General features: G+C 42.0%; 1 protein-coding gene across 9 annotated transcripts in view; it reads right to left on the bottom strand.

Moving 5' to 3' along the window:
• TRDN (triadin) overlaps positions 1–22,553 on the bottom strand; it is a 176,982-nt gene that overhangs the window by 59,386 nt on the left and 95,043 nt on the right. For all 9 annotated transcript variants that reach the window (XM_081187682.1, XM_081187676.1, XM_081187678.1 and 6 more), the window contains 5 exons: positions 21,959–21,994; positions 19,715–19,777; positions 19,534–19,596; positions 18,441–18,506; positions 16,413–16,475 (listed from right to left, as the gene is read on the bottom strand). In XM_081187682.1, the coding sequence (XP_081043808.1) occupies positions 16,413–16,475; positions 18,441–18,506; positions 19,534–19,596; positions 19,715–19,777; positions 21,959–21,994 (291 nt within the window). The remainder of the gene's footprint in view (positions 1–16,412; positions 16,476–18,440; positions 18,507–19,533; positions 19,597–19,714; positions 19,778–21,958; positions 21,995–22,553) is intronic.

Below are 22,553 nucleotides of genomic sequence, written 5' to 3' on the forward strand. Positions count from 1 at the left end.
TGATAATTGCCACTATTGCTTTGTAAGTTGAAACTAAGGTCTTAGGTCTCCTACCAAGTCATGCACTTGCTTAACAGTTCAAAGCAAGCAGCGGGTTGCTTTATCACCACACGAGCTGAATGTAAGACCTTGCCCCAAGTAACAAAAGGATATAAAGAAGCCACTTGCTCAGGCAAAGTCTCATTAAAGTCAACAGGAGTACATCTGCTGAGGGTCTTCTCTGACATCTGTAAAATTTCAAAACTAAATGAAGTTTTGAGTTTGCAACAGGAGAAAGGATCTGATATTCTTTTGATCCAAAAAGGAACAAATACCTGCTGATGTTTTTTTTTATATTTGCAGTGGGCTTGATTGCTTTCTGCTAGGACATTGCAGCAGAATCGTTAAGAATTCTGTTATAAGTGTAGCGCAGCCTTTACTGTGCCCATTAGCCATCACAGAAGAAGAATATGCAATAATTATGGTTTTCAGTATATTATATCCCAAGCTGTCTCATTAAACCCACAAACATGCTTTGATCAGGGGGGAAAACATTATGAAAGATGTTCATTCTATGCCACAAGACTAGCTCTTCAGATCCTGCCTATCACATCTTTCCTGATTGTGTGCATCTCTATGCATAAACAGGGGGGGAGTTCAATGCTAATCTAAAATCATTGTTTGTTCATTAGTGACTATTTAACTCAATTTTGGAGTGTACTGTCACATTGTACACAATAATTTGCCAAAATGTGTATTTTATGTGTACTTCAGAACTTTCACACAAGAGCAAATATGACTAAAATGGTTTCTACTGGCCCATTTTAGCAAGGGGTGTCATACATACCGGTAATTAGAAGTGCACTCTCTTAAGTGCTCAACCACATATATTTATTGCAATTATTTTCAAGAACATCTGCACATACCGCTAAGCCAATCATTATACAACACTTCATAGAACTTAATAGCTCCAAGTCATCAAAAAGAAAAAATGGAGGATGGCGCATGAAAAGGAAGAGAACTACAATTCCAGCTGCCTAAAACTGGGCACACATTGAAATAATCACATAATTAAGAATGCAGTGGAATACCTTCCATTTATCTCTAACAACTTATGTTGTTTCCATTGATCTCTCAAAGATGAGACATTATCAAATTCAGCAGTACATGGCTTAACATGCAAGAGCTTCAAAGGGACAAATTTCACATAGGACAAAATGGCGGAATTGTGGTTTGAACCACAAATTCTGCACCTGTGGTTTGGATTAATGCACATTAAAATGCAAAGTAAACATAATTTCCTCCACTAGCTACTTGAAGGTACACATGAGTAGTTTTTAAGACCTCTCTAGTCCTTTTCAGACACAGAAAAGCATATGTGGGGGCTCAAACTGGATAGGGATGTGCCCATTCTACTACCCAGTTTGAGTCCATATATGGATGAATAGAGCTTCTGGAAAATTCAAATGTACAGGGACACAGATCTGAGCTTTACAGTTCAAAAGGATTGTGTGATTCATCTCTTGCTGAGCAGTAGGGATTCAGGCTGCTGAGGACTGACTTACATGTTTGAAAGTTCCATCAGTACTTGCATGCTAACTTGAGGTTTGAAGTGGTACAGTCCAGCAGGACTTGCCAGAGTCTGGAAATGGAATGGTTAACTCTTTGTAGTCCTTGATAAGATTTGGTAGTTTTGTCCGAAGTTAGTAACTTGCTTCTAAATATTTGCAACCCAAAAATTATGTGGGTCATCACTGGGATTTTTGGGTTATCACCTAGGTACCAATTTCCACTGAGAGGTGGTGTGTGTGTGTGTCTCTGTGTGTGACAGAAACACTAGCATTTTGTTGTGGTGTGTGTGTGTGTGTGTGTGTGTGTGTGTGTATAGCATTCCTATATCTGAAAGCTAGACAATGCCAGAAAACATCAAATGAGGAAAGCTTTGCAGGTACAGGGGAAGGAGTGTGAAGGAATGGAGGTGATAAGAGTGCTAAGGGCTAGTTGTGAAGTAAGGATGAATCAGTCAGCAGTCCACAAGCTAAAACTCAAAAGGTAAGAGCATCAGTAAAAGCAGATAGCCAAAATAAAAATTATGCCTTTTGTTGTTATTTGTTATCTCAAAACTTCAAATACCGCAAAGGCCTTAACCCAGTCTCCATTTCATGCTGAGCACTGTAAGATATCCCTAATCATCAACTGAACTCCTTGATCTCCCTTCCTCATAAACCACTTGCTTTGGAATATAGTGATATTTAATAGGAAGAAAGCAATAACATAGGCAAATAGAAAAGCCCAAAGGAGAGTAATGGATATTTAGCCACAAGGGGTCACCAACATTTCTTTTGTGAACAAAATCAAATCTATTAACATAACGAAAGTTACATGAGACTTTAAAGAGGTCCTTTCTCCTCAAAACATCAAGAAGTTTAAAAATTGTCACAGGACTTTTTAAAATGTGTCTATAAAGCAGAGTAACAAAGGCCAACTTGCGAGAGAATGGCTTGGCCTTTTCTCCTCATTTCCCATGTATCGGTGCCCTTTTGAAAGCTGCAGAGATTGGCATTTCAACATCACAGTATTGATGACAATATGCCTGCTGTCATGCTATGCAAAAAGGCAGCAGGGAATGCAAACACAGGCTTGTCTCTGAAGCCTGTTCTGTGCTCAGGTGGCAATATGGTTGATCAGATATAGCCATGTATCTCCAGGTCGTAGGACTTGTTAGGCCTAAGCTACGTAAACTGTTCACCATGTGATAAAGCCATCCTTGGACCACACCACTTCAGACTACAGCTCATGTTAATGAATGCACCCTAGTTGTGGTTGTTATTTTTTTTAAAGTTCAACACTGGGGCTTTAAACCAGTCCCATAACAAACTGTTATCCATTTGTTTTGGTATTCTCTTCTTGTAATATGACCAGAAAGCACTCACTTAAGAAGATGGAAGAGATCTTTGAGCTCATGTAGTCCAATCCCAAGTTCACAACAGGATTTATAATGCAGGTTGCAACTACTGCATCCCAGACAGATGGCTGTCTAGAGTGAAGGAAAGCCCACTATCTCCCAAGGCAGTATGTTCCGCTGTCAGGCAGCTCTTACCATTAGGAAGTTTCGTTCAATATTCAGCCCAAATCTGCTTGCCTGTGATTTCCACCTATTGGTTCTAACCCTGCCCTCTGAAGCAACAGAGGACAAGTCTACTCAATCAAAGAGTCAGGCTTTTGACAGTCGCTTAACACTCCAACAGCTGTGAAACAATCTGCCATCTAGACTAGCCAGTGCAACTATCACGCCATGCCCAGAGCAGTAGAAGGCTGGTCTATGTGGATTTTCAAATAGGGTTGTGCCAGATATTTGTTTTGCCAGTTATGTTTGTTTAAACAAGGCTTCCAAGTCAACAACAGAATTGTCTGGTGTTGTGATCGCTGTGTGTTTCCTCCAGACCAATTAGCACCATGTTTTTGCATTATTGAAGGTCAGAGGATTAATGTGTTTTATCTACACGAACATTTTAAAAAGCTAATTAACAATCCTCGGGTTCATTTTGTGTTGAAGAGTAAAACATTCAGTATTAGTTTACACTGCAGGAAATGAGAGCGAATAGAACGAAGACTGGAATAGAGTAAATACGAATGCAAATACGTCTCGCATTTAGAGGGATTTGGTTCAGTGGTGCACCATGGATGAAAGAGCCCTATTTCTGAATTGGCAGAAATCTAAATATGTATTTGGCAATTAGAGGAACCTTTTAATGAGCCTGCTAAACAGTGACCTTTAAATACAGAAAACCAGAAGGCTGTAAACAGAGAGGTTTTGAAAGGGTGTTGGCAAACCATTTTCTTTTCTTAAAAAAAAAATATTTTAGGTGACTGCCTGTCAAAATAGTCTTATATTTTCCAAGGAAAGATGGCTAATGTATGAAATGCAAGAACTCATAGAAGCAACCAGCATATGTGAAATTTGGCAGGGCAGATAGCAGAAGAGGAGCAAGAAAGCTGTTATAATTGACTCCTGTCTTCACATATCTCAACCCTGGGAAAGAAATCAGTATTTTCTAACTGAGCGCCATCTCTTTCCTTTCATAGATTTTCTGTCTGTAGATGTCTCTGCCTTCTCAAAGCTAGTCTGAAACAACTTATGCTTTCCTCCCCTCACTTATATGAAAGCTCTTTCCTGCTTATTTCCCATCTGTTCCCCCAGCAGAGTCTCCCCACTTCGCTCTTTACCTCCTTTGACCCCTATCTAGTATTCCAAGTCCAACACACTCCTGTGTTTGTGCCCTGGAAATTCAAAACCTCCTCCATTCCTTCCATCACACAGGCTTCGGTTACTGCTAGTTTTTGCTTTGATAATAGTGCACAATCAATATTAAAGAGAACTCCTGCCAAGGGAGGCATTAGGGTAAAAAGTCTTCACAAAGAGACACAGCATCGCCTTCCTTTAGTTTTTTTCTTTAGCACAGATGTTGAACTGAAGGAGGTCCTCCTTTCAGCAAGCTGCATTTTTATTATTTTATTATCAGGTTCTGCCTGCGAAATGAATGCTATATGAGGGATTAAAAAAAAAGAAAACAACTGGGAAATCGGTAGATATTTGTGAATGCAAGTGATATATATTTCATCAGTCCCACATTCAATCATTCATTCTCTCTCATCCTCCTCACAATAAAGCACAAAGGCTGCACACCTACACACACTTACTCATGAGTAAGCCTCACTGAAATTAGTGGGTGTAACACAGAGCGAATAAACACACTATTTAAAGACTTGAGGCATTACCTATAAAAGCAACTTAAACACATGAGGAAGCCAGTGGAGATGAGTGTGAAAGATCCTAGGGATGTAGGACAATTCCAACAAAGATGGGAAATTAAGCAGAAATTCCTGGAGTTTCCAGGTTCATCTGTGATCAGAAATGGGAATCAACTGAGCAAATACAATTGGTGTTTGTTCACATCATTGGCTTTTAGAAGTTCACAAATGATGCATACTTAATGGACGTTTAGACGTTTCCTTTATATTTAATTATATATTTATATTTTTATTTAAATAAGTGTAAATTGTGTAATGGGTGTTGCACAGCTGACAGCATGACAGAAACATACTATTTGGCAGATTATTATCTGATGTATAATTTGACAGAAACCAAGCTGCAACAGAATGGAAACAGTGCTGACAAATACAGGTTGGAACAGAAATCACTGCCTTCTAACACCCCTACTAGCTCCTTTTGCATCCAGGGAGGCTACCTGAATATTTTAGAACCCTGGAAAACTTACAGGAGCCTCCACAAATGCAATAAGCTCCCTACTTCAGACAGCCACCCTCCACAAGTAATAATAATAATAATAATAATAATAATAATAATAATAATAATAATAATAATAATAAATGTGTACCCTGCCCATCTGGCTGGGTCTCCCCAGCCACTCTGGGCGGCTTCCAACAAATAGTAAAAAATATATTAAAATGTCACACATTAAAAACTTCCCTAAACAGGGCTGCCCTTAGATGTCTTCTAAATGTCAGGTGGTTGTTTATCTTTCTGACATCTGCTGGGAGGGCGTTCCACAGGGCGGGCATCACTACTGAGAAGGCCCTCTGCCTGGTTCCCTGTAGCTGCACTTCTCACAATGAGGGAACTGCCAGAAGGCCCTGGGCACTGGACCTCAGTGTCCAGGCAGAATGATGGGGGTGGAGATGCTCCTTCAGGTATACTGGACTGAGGCCATTTAGGGCAACTGAAATGATGACAAAAGGGAGAGGAGCTAGTGTGCTTCTCCCCATTGCCTTGCTATTGAGACTGCCTTGATTCAATCTTATTCCCTATGCTACTTAACATCTATATGTTATTTTTGTGCTTTTATGTTGTAAACCACCCTGTGATCTTCAGATGAAGGACGGTATAGAAATTTAAGTGACAATGTTAATAATAAAAATAAGATGGTGATGAAGAAGAGGATGAAGCCACTGGTTCTGTCACTAAGGGATTTGGGGGATGAGGTATTATTAATATGTGGGCTCTAATTCCCCCCCCATCTGAATCAGATGTAGAAATAGAGTGTAGACAGTATTGGGCAAGGTGGGCCAATGGTCTCATTAGGCACAGTTTAAGGCAGCTTTCTATGTTCCTATATTCCTAACTCTTCTTTATATAAGTTGTGTGCAGATGACTCAATGGGGACAAATCAATGTGCATGTGTCTGAGACCATGCCCTTGGCCTCCTCCCCAGCCTCCATAATTAGATTTGATCTTCTTCACAGACCCCCAAATTGATTTACCAGCATGAGTTGACTGCTCCGGATAATATGTGCTGATTTCTTTCCTTTGGCAAAATCGTTTCAACAACCCATGATAAATAAATAAAAACTGTTAAACACACACAAAAAAATATTCTGGAATATGTACCACAGACTCACAACTTGAATTCAGCTTTACGTGCTTGGCTTATAATAAATATAGTAATGATAATAATAAGTGGGATGGCATCTGCGAAGGGGAAAAAATGGCAATTGCACCATCCATTGCACTCACCTTGGGAGAGTATCTGGCGGTGCATGGAGAGTATTCAGTGGCACAGGTATGAGCAATCAGAGGTTCTGAGAGAGTCTGTTTTGACTATACACAATTTTGGCTTTAACCCCCATGCAAGTTGAGAGTTGACTGTATATCAGCCATTAAACACACAGACAAAGTATCAGTCCCAACAAATACTTTGATTTAGCAACTGTTGCGAAAAGCCACAGGCCACGACACAATTAGAGTGTGGACAATGGCCTAACAAATAGACAAACCTTATTCCAACTAAGACACTTCACTCTGGCTACTCTGTTATCCTTATATAACCCTTCCATCTTGATTGGGTCACATCTTACCATGTTCCCCCACTCTTACGATTAGTAGTTCTTTCATCTCTGTCTGCCTTTCTAACATATACACCAGGAGATGTCAAATTCCCCAGGTCTTAGTCATATAAGCACAACAGAATGTTGGGACAGTGGGGTGAAGTACTGATAACCAATGGGGGGGGGGAGAGAGAGAGAGAGAGAGAGAATATCTTTGTATTCAAATCATTGAGAAAACAATGACCTATGGTTTTGAACTGGTCCACAACCAAAGGGATGTAAATAAATAATTATTTAGCAGTGCTGCCCTCCAAGGGGCATGCACCAGAATAAGACAAGCACTGAAGAAGTTTTAACGAGCTTCTAAGGTGAAATTCCTGTCAGAAGCAGCGTTTATACTTCTGTGTTTGACAGATTGCGTTCCTTTGTTTTTAGCAAAATGCTGCAAATAAAAACCAACAATTTATCTAAAAGAATCCCACAAACCATCTCAGGAAATGAGACCTAGTTGCTATGACCACACATTAAAAAGTGCAGTTTGTACTGCATTATCTGAAGGGTAAATGTGGCAAGAATTATTGCTGTATCAAATCAACAAAACAGAGATAATTTATTTAAAGTGTGACATATATGCAGCATGTGTACCTAGAAAATATATATATACTACAGTTTATTAAATTAAGAAAAACACAGATCTGTAGGGGTGGCTTATATTGTGTTATGGCAGATTCTTTTGGAAAGTGAGTCATAAACTGTTAGTAACGAAACAGATGAATACTTTTACTTTGTATTGCATAATTCTCTTCAAGTGGAATATGAAGGGCGAAAACTGCATTCTTACATAATATGCAGTCTTAAATACAATAAATTGTGAAATGTTGATTGTGATGATCCATTTTAAAAAGGCAGTACAGAATTGGAAAGGTACATTTTCTAAGTACTCATTTGAAAAAAAATATTGTGAAGCAGATTAGAGAAACAAACTAATACACCACTTCTACATCTAATTAACTATGAAAACTCATGCCATCGGAGGCAAGTAATCCTGAGCACATGTACTAAGGAGTAAGGCTCCATGAGGAAAGTTGTGCCTACTTTTGATTAAAGGTGTCTGGGATTTCTCTGTTGCTGCTTTCACAGAACACACAGAAGTAACTTTTGAATTTTGGGTACCTATTTAATGGTATTTTTATCCCACTACTTTCATTCAGATTTTCCTGGGAAGTTGCCAATCTGCCACAGCCTCATGGGAGAACCAAGCTACACTCAGTTAATTAATGTATATTGTTATAACTGCATTAAAAACTTGTGACACCAGATAGCGCTGTGGAGCAGTCAAAATTAGCCTATGGGATTTTATATTATGAGCTTTATGACGTATCTTCCTGTAACGTTTTTTTAAAAAATACATGTCTAGATTCAGCCAAGGTCTTTCACTTTGAGCAAGGGCCTATTATTCCTTTTTCAGACTTGTGTCTTTCAGAAGCACTTAGATGTGTGCATTGGTTAGATGTGGCTGAAACAGCTAGATAGTAGCACTTGCATTTAATATAGCTGTTTTCTGTATTCAATTCATTGACTGCTATTTGTATGGATTACAGTAAAATGCATTCTCCATGATACTTTTGTTAAGAACTCTTATTATTTATGGCACCACAGTGTTTTGCTTCTTGCTGCTAGACTTACATAATTCCCAGTATAATATTTCTAGTAAGTCTCAACGAAAACATTACTATTTATTGATGTGAGCGTGCATTTAGAAAGGCAATCCAAAGGGATGATTCACAACTAATTCATATGTGGGTACAACTGTTGGAATCAAGAAACCAAGTTGTGGCCTTTGCATGGTTCCCTAGTGAGGCTGTTCCAAAGTCAACAGTTTGATGAATGCAGCTTAGTAAGTAAGCATTATAGTCCCCGGCATACTTTTCAAAGATATTTTAATCATGGGGAGGGAGGATCTCTGTACCAAGTGATTTTGCATAGGCCAGACTGAAATGGTTCACTGGGAACTTTTCCAGTGAATTTGGGAGATTCAGGGATCGATAAAACATCTAGAAGGAAATGGGATTGTTTTGAAGAACCACTTCAAACTGCTGCAATCAGCAACCAGGTAGGCTGTCATATTTTCCCAGCAGAGGCAGTTTCAGCGTAGCACAACTGGTTCCATCGCACTGGGCAATGTGCTGCAGGGGGTGCCACAAGAATACTGTAGAACAGAGTGTGAGAGGTGGGGGGAGGGTTTGCCAAATTTTAGCACCATACAGGGTGCTGCTGAAATTCGAGAGCCCAAAGTCCACCACTACTTCCAGAATGCTTCACATGCAACAACGCTCTGTCATAATGTGGCATCACTAACTCAGGTACTGTTAGAGAAAATAGATGGTGGCTGTCACTGTTACCCAGGAAGTCTTTTTGGACAATTCTGTAAGGTTAGGAGAGAGTTCTGTTTCTAGATGTCAATGACAGCCTTTATGATTTTTAGCAGGATAAGGCTTAAATGGCTGTAGCAATGGTTTCAGGGGCATTTGTTTTTAGTGCTAATGTATTTTAAATGTTCCAGGTAACATCTAGCTGCATGGTTTTCAAATACTACATTTTGAGAGGCCTGAGCCTTTGTTGAGTTAAAACTCCAAATAAATGGAAGAACAAACAGCTCACAGTGCTAAACTCCTTTGCATGTAAATAAATATACTTCCCCCGCTTAATGAAACTTAAATCTGGGTAAATCATGTCTAATACTGAAGCTTATTATTGCTTAAGTGCAAGCACACTGTCATTTTTATTTTAGTTTTTTTGCTTGTAAATCACAGCCATGGGCTTAGTAGCTATGGAGAGGCTGAATTAATTTGTCACGATTTTGGACTGGTGTGGAAAAAAAGAGCTTCAGTTCCACATAGGCAAACCAATTTTTATATACGCCTAGTAGCCATATTGTTATAAATTATATTATACTATAATATCTACATATGACATTTACATAATGTTACAAAAGCCGTTTCTCAATTAAATTTTTTGCCTTCTGGAATTTAAAATGCACTTTCAATAACATCCTTCTTTGTGCAACGAGCATGAGCTTATATCAACATATTGTAATGACTGGGAATGAATTTGTGTAGACACTCCCCAAATCTCCATCAGAGATCAGCTGCTGCAGGTATGAATGGCTTCCCCATTTATTGCAATACTGAAGGTAGCTCTGTGCATTTTGGGGGGGGGGGGATACACATAGGAGGCTGACTCCAATTCTGCACTAAACAAGGAAGTTCTTAAGAATGCAAGAACTCTGCTGGTTCAGACCAGAGCCCATCTAGTTCATCATTCTGTTACCACAGTGGCCAACCAGTTGTCTATGAGAAGTCCACAATCAGTACATGAACACACTAAAACTGTCCTGCTTGTGTTGCCCAGCAACTGCTTTTTGGAGGCATGCTGCTTCTAATATAGTACTGGAGATTAATAGTAGCTAGTGGCTGTTGATAGCCTTATTCTTCCTGAATGTATCTGAACCTCTTCCACAATCATCCGAGTTGGTGGCCATTACAACATCCTGAGGTAGCAGAAGGAGCAACTGATGCAGTACTGCCTGAGTTTTTATCTTAGCTGAGAACATCTACTTTGGGGGGATTTAGATCCAGTCCTGAGATGACTTTTTACACACATAAATTGAATTAGACTATGAAACCTTTGCTTTGGCAACTCACTCAAGGTAGGTAACACCAGTTTACCCCCCAAAACTTGCTGATTGGAAGATTGGAGGTTCGAATCTGCATGATAGGGTGAATTCCTGTTGCTCTGTCCCAGCTTCTGTCAACCTAGCAGTTCGAAAGCACACCAGTGCAACTAGATAAATAGGTACTGCTGCAGCAGGAAGGTAAACAGCGTTTCTGTGTGCTCTGGCTTGCGTCACGGCGTTCCGTTGTGCCAGAAGCAGTTTAGTCATGCTGGCCACATGACCCAGAAAGCTGTCTGTGAACAAATGTTGGTACCCTCAGCCTGAAGCGAGATGAGCGCCACACCCAAAGTTACCTTTGACTGGACTTAACTGTCCAGGGGTCCTTTACCTTTACCTTTTAAATCTGTGAGCACAAACATTCACATCTATTTCCTTCTGTTCATTAGGTAACTACATATGTTGGTTGGTATTGTGCTCAGAGGTAGCAGGGCAGAGAGGTAGCAGGGCAGCAGTTGAAGAAGGAGCAAAAAGGGTTTTCTTGTGTGTGTGTGTTTCTTTGTGGCTGATTAGCTGTTCTCCCTGTGCAAAGGTCAGAGGGGGCAGGGTTTCTGTTGAGGAAGGTGATTAGCTGTGGGAGGAGCTTATCAGAGGTAGCAGGGCAGCAGTTGAAGAAGGAGCAAAAAGGGTTTTCTTGTGTGTGTGTGTTTCTTTGTGGCTGATTAGCTGTTCTCCCTGTGCAAAGGTCAGAGGGGGCAGGGTTTCTGTTGAGGAAGGTGATTAGCTGTGGGAGGAGCTTATCAGAGGTAGCAGGGCAGCAGTTGAAGAAGGAGCAAAAAGGGTTTTCTTGTGTGTGTGTGTTTCTTTGTGGCTGATTAGCTGTTCTCCCTGTGCAAAGGTCAGAGGGGGCAGGGTTTCTGTTGAGGAAGGTGATTAGCTGTGGGAGGAGCTTATCAGAGGTAGCAGGGCAGCAGTTGAAGAAGGAGCAAAAAGGGTTTTCTTGTGTGTGTGTGTTTCTTTGTGGCTGATTAGCTGTTCTCCCTGTGCAAAGGTCAGAGGGGGCAGGGTTTCTGTTGAGGAAGGTGATTAGCTGTGGGAGGAGCTTATCAGAGGTAGCAGGGCAGCAGTTGAAGAAGGAGCAAAAAGGGTTTTCTTGTGTGTGTGTGTTTCTTTGTGGCTGATTAGCTGTTCTCCCTGTGCAAAGGTCAGAGGGGGCAGGGTTTCTGTTGAGGAAGGTGATTAGCTGTGGGAGGAGCTTATCAGAGGTAGCAGGGCAGCGGCGCGCGCCTAGCGGCGCGCGCAGTTTGACCCATCTTTTAGATTTAGGGGTGCTAGTCTCAAACGTTTGTTGGGGGAGACCTAGGGTTTTTTGTGGGGGGAGTTATTTGTCCTGTCTTCACGCTTTTTATGATGGAGGACCGCTGTAGCCACCCCAACGACGTTCTCAAGATGGAGGGGGAGGGAACAGCTGCAGTCACCTGCGGTTCCTGCGCAATGTTTGCCATCTTGCCAAAGGTTGCAGGCAGCTTTACCTGCAGCAATTGCATGTTGATTGCCCTCTTAAAAGACAAAGTCCAGCAACTGGAGGAAAGTGTAGCTACGCTCCAAAGAATTAGAGAACTGGAGCTCTTCTTGGAAGCAACAGACCACACCGTCCCCACCAAGGAGGAGACAGGGGACTCCCCTGAGAAGGAGGCTAGTTCATCAACACAGGAGCCAGATATATGGAGAAACGTGACTCAAAGAAGTAGGAGGCCCAGGGTTCGTTCTGATTGTTTAGAAATACACAATCGCTTTGAGGTCCTTTCCCCTAGCATGGAAGACGAAGAGCAGACTCCATTTGAGGATCTCTCCCTCATTTCAGTCGATCAGGTATATGAAGACGAGCAGCAAAGTCAGTCCTCAGGGAATGTGCAGGCGACCTTGGAATGGACAGCTCATGGAAGAACCCCGACCAAACCTAAGAGGAGGCGTGTAGTGGTGATAGGGGATTCCCTACTGAGGGGAACAGAAGCAGTGATCTGTGGGCCTGACAAGATGTCTCGGGAAGTGTGCTGTCTCCCCGGGGCTAAGATCCAAGATGTAACTGAACGACTGCAAGGAATCATAAAACCCACTGACAAATACCCCTTCCTCTTGGTTCATGTGGGAACCAATGACACTGCAAGCAATAGCCTCCAGAAGATTAAAAGAGACTACGAGGCTCTGGGCAGGAAATTGAAGCAATTAAATGCACAAATTGTCATCTCATCTGTCCTCCCAGTTGAACGACATGGCCCAGGGAGAGAGGGAAAAATAGTGGAAGTGAACAGCTGGCTTCGCAAATGGTGTAAACAGGAACGGTTTGGATTCTTAGATCACGGAGTGCAGCTTCTTGAAGATGGACTTCTGGCAAGTGATGGGCTGTACCTCACAACGGTTGGGAGAAATGTTTTTGCCAAAAATCTCAGAAACCTCATCAGGAGGGCTTTAAACTGACTAATGTGGGGGAGGGAGACAGTGCTCCTGAAGGTAGGAGTCTATCAATTGATGAAGATGATCATCCAAATGTCATAGACCAAATGGAGCAAACAGCACGCAGACCTAGTGGTGGGAGGAAAAAATCCTTAAATAAGAGACATGGGGGAATGATTAATGGACTTCAATGTCTGTACACTAATGCGCAAAGCATGGGAAATAAACAAGATGAGCTTGAGCTCTTGGTACAGCAAACTAAATATGACATAATAGGCATCACTGAAACCTGGTGGGATAAGTCCCACGATTGGAATGTAATAATGGGGGGATACAATCTATTTCGGAGAAACAGACCAGACAAGAAAGGAGGAGGAGTGGCGTTATATGTCAGGGATGTGTATACCTGTGAAGAGATCCAAGATTTAGAACCTCAAAGCCAAAGTGAGAGCATTTGGGTCAAAATTAAGGGAGAGAAGAATAACAGAGACCTCATTGTGGGAGTTTACTATAGATCCCCAAGCCAAACGGAGGACATAGATGATGCCTTCCTGGAACAGATGGCCAAGCATGCAAAAGGAAGGGAGATAGTAGTAACGGGGGACTTCAATTACCCGGATATTTGTTGGATGTCAAACTCAGCCAAGAGCATAAGGTCAAACAGATTCCTCACTGGCCTTGCAGACAACTTCATTGTCCAGAAAGTGGGAGAAGCAACAAGAGGAACAGGCATTTTAGATCTGGTCCTAACCAATGTTGATGAGCTGGTTAGTGGGGTAGAAGTGGAAGGATCATTAGGTGCGAGTGATCATGCTCTTCTGAAGTTTACTATACAGCGGAAAGAAGCAGCCAAGCATACTAGGACTCAATTTCTTGACTTTAAGAAAGCTGACTTCATAAAACTTAGGGAAGTGCTGGGTGAGATCCCATGGACAGTAATACTAAAAGGAAAGGGAGTTCATGATGGCTGGGAGTTTGTTAAGAGGGAGATAGTAAAAGCACAACGTCAGGCAATACCAATGAGACGGAAACATGGAAGGTGCCTAAAGAAGCCAGGGTGGCTATCTAAAGAACTTTTAACTGAGTTAAGATTAAAAAAGGATGTGTACAAAAAATGGAAAAGGGGGGAAACCACCAAAGAGGAATTCAAACAAATAGCCAGCACGTGTAGACACAAAGTCAGAAAAGCTAAAGCACAGAATGAACTCAGGCTTGCTAGAGAGGTTAAAAGTAACAAAAAAGGCTTTTATGGGTATGTTCGTAGCAAAAGGAAGAACAAAGAAACAGTGGGGTCACTCAGAGGAGAAGATGGTGAAATGCAAACAGGGGACACAGAAAGGGCTGAACTCCTCAATGCCTTCTTTGCCTCAGTCTTCTCTGATAAAGAAAACAATGCCCGACCTGAAGAATTTGGAGCAAATGATTCAGCAAAGGAAACACAGCCCAGAATAACTAAAGAGATAGTACAAGAATACTTGGCTAGTTTAGATGTATTCAAGTCTCCAGGGCCAGATGAACTGCATCCAAGAGTATTAAAAGAACTGGCAGATGTGATCTCAGAACCACTGGCAGTCATCTTTGAGAATTCCTGGAGAACAGGCGAAGTCCCGGCAGACTGGAGGAGGGCAAATGTTGTCCCTATTTTCAAAAAGGGGAAAAGAGAGGACCCAAATAATTACCGCCCAGTCAGTCTGACATCAATACCAGGGAAGATTCTGGAGCAGATCATTAAGAAAACAGTCTGTGAGCACCTAGAAAGGAATGCTGTGATCACCAATAGTCAGCATGGATTTCTGAAAAATAAGTCATGTCAGACTAACCTGATCTCGTTTTTTGACAGAATTACAAGCCTGGTAGATGAAGGGAACTCAGTGGATATAGCCTACCTTGATTTCAGCAAGGCATTTGACAAGGTGCCCCATGATATTCTTGTAAAGAAGCTGGTAAAATGCGGTCTTGACTATGCTACCACTCAGTGGATTTGTAACTGGCTGACTGACCGAACCCAAAGGGTGCTCATCAATGGTTCCTCTTCATCCTGGAGAAGAGTGACTAGTGGGGTGCCACAGGGTTCTGTCTTGGGCCCGGTCTTATTCAACATCTTTATCAACGACTTGGATGATGGACTCAGGGGCATCCTGATCAAATTTGCAGATGACACCAAACTGGGAGGGGTGGCTAACACCCCAGAGGACAGGATCACACTTCAAAACGACCTTGACAGATTAGAAAACTGGGCCAAAACAAACAAGATGAATTTTAACAGGGAGAAATGTAAAGTATTGCACTTGGGCAAAAAAAATGAGAGGCACAAATACAAGATGGGTGACACCTGGATTGAGAGCAGTACATGTGAAAAGGATCTAGGAGTCTTGGTTGACCACAAACTTGACATGAGCCAACAGTGTGACGCGGCAGCTAAAAAAGCCAATGCAATTCTGGGCCTCATCAATAGGAGTATAGCATCTAGATCAAGGGAAGTAATAGTGCCACTGTATTCTGCTCTGGTCAGACCTCACCTGGAGTACTGTGTCCAGTTCTGGGCACCACAGTTCAAGAAGGACACTGACAAACTGGAACGTGTCCAGAGGAGGGCAACCAAAATTGTCAAAGGCCTGGAAACGATGCCTTATGAGGAACGGTTAAGGGAGCTGGGCATGTTTAGCCTGGAGAAGAGGAGGTTAAGGGGTGATATGATAGCCATGTTCAAATATATAAAAGGATGTCACATAGAGGAGGGAGAAAGGTTGTTTTCTGCTGCTCCAGAGAAGCGGACACGGAGCAATGGATCCAAACTACAAGAAAGAAGATTCCACCTAAACATTAGGAAGAACTTCCTGACAGTAAGAGCTGTTCGACAGTGGAATTTGCTGCCAAGGAGTGTGGTGGAGTCTCCTACTTTGGAGGTCTTTAAGCAGAGGCTTGACAACCATATGTCAGGAGTGCTCTGATGGTGTTTCCTGCTTGGCAGGGGGTTGGACTCGATGGCCCTTGTGGTCTCTTCCAACTCTATGATTCTATGATTCTATGATTCTATGATTCATAGTTATTCTTACGTAGGACTTGGCTTTTATGCTCATTATTTCATCTAAAGAACTGCCTGCATATGTCACTCTCCTAATAGAAATCTTCAACTGACCCCTAGAAGTTATTTGTTTTACTGATTGCAAGCCTAAGCAGACCTGCTCTCTAGATGTAGAGGGTGTAGCAATTTTAAAATATTTAATACTATAAAACAAAATAAAGAACACATTAAAATGCAGATTAGCTATAAAGCAGAAAACTAGATAAAAGTGAGAAGCATTTCTGTCAAAAACACTGAATTCATAACATTTAAAAAATCAGAATTTAATGAGCCCATAATTTACATACCTACCTAATTTAAACTTTTAATGTCTAAAAATGTACACATATAATAATGGGATTTCAGAGAAGAGAGTGACAGATTGATATTTCTTACCTGCTTTTTTAACTTCGGGGACAGCTGTCTTCTCAGGAGCTTTCTTTCTTTCCTCTTTTTTTTCTAAAAAATAATTAAAAGGAAGCCATTTTCTATGCTAGAAATATGAATCACACACTTCAATGTGCATTCAACCTAGCACAAGGAAGAAAATGTGACATTCTCTGATCTAAATAGCTTCTCCCCAACTATTTTAGTTTCCTAGTCATAGAACAAGGTTCCCAATCCAGATCCCTCTGGGTCAAACTAGGGCCCTATCTGCACTATATATTTAAAGCAGTATCATACCACTTTAAATAATCATGGCTTCTGCCAAAGGAGCCCAGGAACTGTAGTTTGTTATGGGTTCCCAGAGTTGTTATGATTAGGAGACCCTTCTCCCCTCAAAGCCTCAGTTCTCAGATTTCATTGGAAAGGAGGTCAATTTTTAAACCACTCTGTAAATCAGTGGCGTAGCGTGGGGGGGCAGGGGGGGCCCGGCCGCACCGGGCGCAAATCCATGGGTTAGGGGGTGCAAATCCACGGGTTAGGGGGCGCAAATTACTTGCCTTGCCCCGGGTGCTGACAACCCACGCTACGCCACTGCTGTAAACTGTAGCTCTGTAAAGGGAATAAGGGTCTCCAAACAACTCTCACCACCCTTAACATACTATAGTTCCCAGAATTCTTTGGGGAAGCCATGACTTGTGTGGTACTGCTCTAACTGCAGAGTGCTACATGGGCCTAGATATCAGGGCACTTTGGGCAGGAGGTGGGCAAACTGGGGAGGCTCTGAAAACAATGCCTTGGTCCTTGGAGGGGCTTACACCCTTTATTCATTTTGGGTGGACCAGATAATTAAAGTTCTCCCTTAGGTCCCTCTCCATTCACTCTCTTTCCCACCCTCCCAGTCCCTTTCTGATAGACGGGGAGGAGGGCAAAGAGGCGGTCATCACTATGGGTTAGATGTGCAGCACATTTTTCAGTCCATCCCCCAATGGGCTTCAAACACAATCAGAAACCCAGGCTTGTGCCCTGCTGATGGGAGCATATTCAATATATTGCGTGGGTACATTAAGCATTGAGAAGTTTCATCTACGCTCATCCAGGCTGCCCTTTTCGCTTTAAAAAAATCAGATTTCTACCCCCTGATTTATATATGATTGGGCAGACCCAGTTTAAATAAATTATTCTGCTGCCATCTTGCCTAGTTTGACTTTAAGTGTGCCTCAACACACACATGAAGAAGGTGGGCATCCCATAACTAGCAGAGCTACCTTTAGCGGGATCCTGGAATATTCCCCTGAAAGTAGTATTGTACCTCATTTGATATATGTCTATACCAATATTTGCACGGCAGAGAAGTAACACCCCCACCATTTTGTCCACAAAAACAGCTGACTGGGCTTCTTCAACAAAAAAGGGGACAGAAATTACTCAACAAACATGACTTTTCTGTGCAAGCAAGAATATATCGTACAGCAGGGGTCAGCATACTTTTTCAGCAGGGGGCCGGTCCACTGTCCCGTAGACCTTGTGGGGGGCTGGACTATATTTTTTGGGGGGAGGGGAATGACCCAGGAGCACCACGAGCCCCGATGGCTGCTTACTTGTATCTTGCGAGCAGCAGGGGCTGGCAGCAGGGGCTGGCGGCAGCGGCGGAGGAGGAACGATGAGCGGCACGCAAAAGGGCTCCGAAGAGGGGCTGCTTAAAATGGTGGCTGCTCAAGCACTGCTGCTTCTGGCACCAACAAAGCACAGCCCCCTTCCTCCTCTAGGCAGGGCAGGGAGAAGCCAGGAGGAGGGAGGAGGCACTGCCACCGCTGTTGAGGGAGGGAGTGGGAAAGAATGTGCGTGCTGGTGATTCACGTGGTGATTCCCGCACCGTCCGCAAGATGGATCCAGAAGGCAATTGGGCCTGATCTGGCCTGCGGTCCTTAGTTTGCTGACCCATGTCGTACAGTATGCTATTGCTGTCGTGAACACACCCACCCCAACTATAACTGGTTGAATTATATAATATAAAACAAGCACCTTCAAATAGCCCACCTTTTGGTTTAATTTCAGAAACAACCTTCTTCTCATGGGTTATCACCTCCTTTTCTTTTTCTACTTCTAAGAGACAAATAAAAAGATGGCTTTGTGTCATAAGGACCCCATGTACCATTTTTGGTTTCAAAAAAGTTAGACAAATACGTCATAGGTGCAAAGGGGATGGTGTGTGTGTGTGTGTGTGTGTGTGTGTGTGTGTGTGTGTGTGACAGAGAGAGAGAGAGAGAGAGAGAGAGAGAGAGAGAGCGCTTCTGTATTCCACCCCAAGGCTCATTGGTGCTCATGCATATGTAGTGCTAAACCATGGTTTCTTGTTGCATCTTGGTTCCAAGTAATGTGTTCGTTTATTTTGAAATGTATATCCTGCTTTTCTTTATAAAACAAATGCAAAACAGCTTACAAAAAAGTTTGCAGAATACATAAAGCCCAGTAAAACAGTCCAAATCACTCAATATTTAAAGGCCTTAATGCCAGGTAGATGTACAGTACATTCCCAGGCAATACTACACAATTAGGTCAGCACTATACCCAAATTGCTTCCACATGCTTCGTTCTTTATGGGTGAAATTAAGCTGTGTCGATCTGTCAGCAGAATCGACACCATTGTCAGAGCAAATTCCCTCCCCAGCCTCACTTAGTACCCCAAAATCTGCCCCAGAGAGTTTGAGGGAGCTATGGAGAAGATTTGGGGCATGGGGCTAGGTGTGGCAAATACAATGGGATGCTGCCACAAAGCTGCCCTCCCAACACTGGAATTGCTGTCATTTACCTGGATGGTGCAGGAGCAAGTCAGTGGTGAGGTCAGCATTGCACCTGTACATCGATGGGAGCACCAGATTGCCTCTGCTTGTCCACCCAAAAAGGCCTGACCTCTCACCACCACACCACCCAACCTATTCAGGTAAGTGGCAGCAATGCTAGGGTCAACAAGGTAGCTCCATTGCACTTCCCCTGCATGGGGGGGGGCAGGGGGAGGAGAGGAAGGGGCTAAAGTGGCTGCTTATCTGAACCATCCAACGAGGCAAGTATCCATCATACAAATTCAGTTCAGTAATGATCTAGCAATGTCATACTTGTGCAGATAGCTTACCTTTCTTTTTAATTTCAGGAATAACTTTCTTTTCATGTGTTACCTTTTTCTTTTCTTCCACTTCTAAAACATGAATCAAAAGGTGATGATTTGGCTTTGCATCTTATGGAATTTCAGTAGGCAGAGTTCTTTGAACATCAGGTCAATTAATTGCCACATCTTAAAACCAGAAATACCCTACCTTTTGTTTTAACTTCAGGAATAGCTTTCTTCTGTTGAACCACTTTTTTCGCTTTTTCTTCTTCTAAGGAATAAATGCAAAAGGCACTGTTTCACTGTGCATGTCTCACTTAAAATGTATAGATCTTTTATTTTGAGGATCAGTTTCCACACTTGAGGAAAAATAAGAACTTAACAGGACCCAGAAAGAATGCAAAGGTAGCAAATGTTGCCTGGCCAAGTTGATAGCACATATCAACACAAGGGCAGGATTCAACTAGGTTGTTGCATGTGTGGAATCTGCTTGTGCCATGGAACCTTTCCGCATTCTATTCCCCGTGTCCCCTGAATCTGCTCTGAAGGGTTGGGGGAAACTCCAGAACAGGCTTAGGGAGCATTTGTGGGGCCTGCAGAGGTGGTAAGGGTGGGAAAGTCTTGTGCATGAGCAGACTTTTATCCCCATGTGCATACCCACTAAGAACTACATTGAATTCCAGCCAATATATGCCAGGGCTGCAATTCAGTGAGGCATTTCCCTATTCATTTTAATGGGGGAAGGAGATGCCTGCATCCCCTTGCATTGGCCAATCTGCTTCTTCCCTTGAATTTAATAGGACAGGGCAAGATGTCCAAATGAGAATATGCATGGGGAGCTCTGAATCAGGTTGTGTATCCCCGGTGCTTTTTTTCTGGGAGGACGCAGGGGTATGTATACCCCTAAACATTTTGTGAATCTAAGTTTGGCCTCGATATGAGTAGGAAAATTAGAGTAACCCTAAGCACTTGTATTCCAATAGGTTCACCATGTAGTCTTATTGGAGCAACACTAGACTAGCAACACCTGCAATTTTTGAAAGTAGAAGATATTTATTTTGCATTGTCCCCCTGCTCCCACCCTGTAATGAGTTTGATGAAGAATGTGTGTGAGCTCCTGACTCAAGCTTAGTAAACCATAGCATCTGGAGTGGTCGCTGACACATTGTCAACAAATTATAGATAAAAGAGACACAAATTTACATTAAAATGGCTTATGTATATGTATAGGTGTAAATTAAGAAATATTTACTATCCTTTTAAAGAGAAATCTAGTATAGCTCACTGCAGTGAGAAAGATATGGACAGTAACCTGTGTGTCTACTGAGACTGCTGTCTGAATACTAGTGGTCGAAAACCTAAAACACCTCCTCTCCTCCCCTTCTATGGTTCTTTAGCTTTTAAACTGGGCTTGGATTGGCCAGCCCTTAAAATAGAGTCAAATAAAGGAATGTCTTCAGACGGTAGAGGACTATACCCTGTAAAATAGTATACATGCCACCCAGTCTGTACCAGAGTTTTACACCACTGGGCTGCAGATGGTACTTATATAATTTGATGCTCCCATACCATTTTTAAAAACCCCTACATATAGAAAAACTAGGTGTCAAGATATAGACTAGGCCAGATTCCTTCTCCCGGACGCCTGATTTCCTATGTGCATTTGTGTTGGGATAGTGATGGTGTGGAGGCATTGAAGCTGTCATGACTGAAATAATACACTTTAAGCCCTGTTCATGCAACTGAATATGTGGGAAGAGGAGCATGGGAATGCAGGAGGAAGTCCTGCCCCTGAATCTATTCACATCCATTCAATTAATCATGTGAACAGGCCCAGTGTAGGTTAACACAGAGATAATCAGAAACCCTGGTGGGGTTTTTTGTCTTCTCTCTCTCTCTCTCTGCCATGTGCCTACTCAAATGAACAAGAATATGCACATAAGGTTTTTGCAGGGTTTTTATCTGTATGTGTAATACAATGCAAACCAACATAGAAATACCAACCCAGCAAAAAAAAGGGGAGGCTTTAGATCCATATTTTCATTTTGGGGTGTGATGGCCTGTCTAGAATAGCATAAGAAGGTGGCACAAGTGGCTGCAGGGAGTGGGGAAGAGAAAGCAGCAACTATTCTTATCCTCCACAAGGGAACCTCCACTGGATCGCTGTGCCTTCCATGAATGGAAGAAGCCCTTTGCCAGATGGCCAATTTGGATCCAATCCAGTGTCTCCAATAAAACAAACAGAATCTACATGCTCTCAGTATGCATTAGGATTTATTCCTGTGAGCAATTAATGATGCACAGGTCAAGAACTAAGCTTGCTGTTGAATTCCTTCTTTATTCATACACACATGTAGTGTATCTAGACTAGTCATATGAAGAGAGCTTCACTGAGAACTAGGTATCACTGATAACCTAAAAACAAAAGAAAACAACAATTTATACTACTTACTTATTGGCTTTGTAGTTGTCACATTAGGTTTTCCAACTGCGTGAGCAAAATAATATAAATATTATTGTTTAAAAAATATATAGTTAAACCAAGGACTAGAAATAATAAATTACAAAGGCTGAAAAAGCACAGCGTGTGCTCAGAAGCTCTAGCAAATGTGATAGAGATTATTATAAAACAGATATTTTCTCAAGAGCTAGAAACCACATAGTCATTTTGCATATTGCTTCCATAAATATAAGCAAAAACTATAGGGGAGGGTAAGGGAGTGTTTAGAAACTTGACAGAATTTGCTCGAAAACCAAATTGAATCTGCCTGTATGACAAACAATACAGTTCTGTGATATCTAAAATGCAATGGTATCTCCATTAAACTGTTTAGTCACATGAGTAACTCCATCTTAGACCATTTTTCTTTTCACTCCACAGTGCATGGGCCAACTCAGGTTGATCAATTCAATCCACCACAAGTATATCTACAAGACAGATATATTCTGCATGTAAAAAGGATACTGCTTGGATTAAAAGTCCTCAAATCTAGCACCTTGGTATAAACCCATGTCCTTCAGAAAAGGGCCATCGCTCTGTGGCAGAC

This window comes from Podarcis bocagei (genome assembly GCF_964188305.1).
Source record: "Podarcis bocagei genome assembly, chromosome: 3".
Classification (NCBI taxonomy): Eukaryota; Metazoa; Chordata; class Lepidosauria; order Squamata; family Lacertidae; genus Podarcis; species Podarcis bocagei.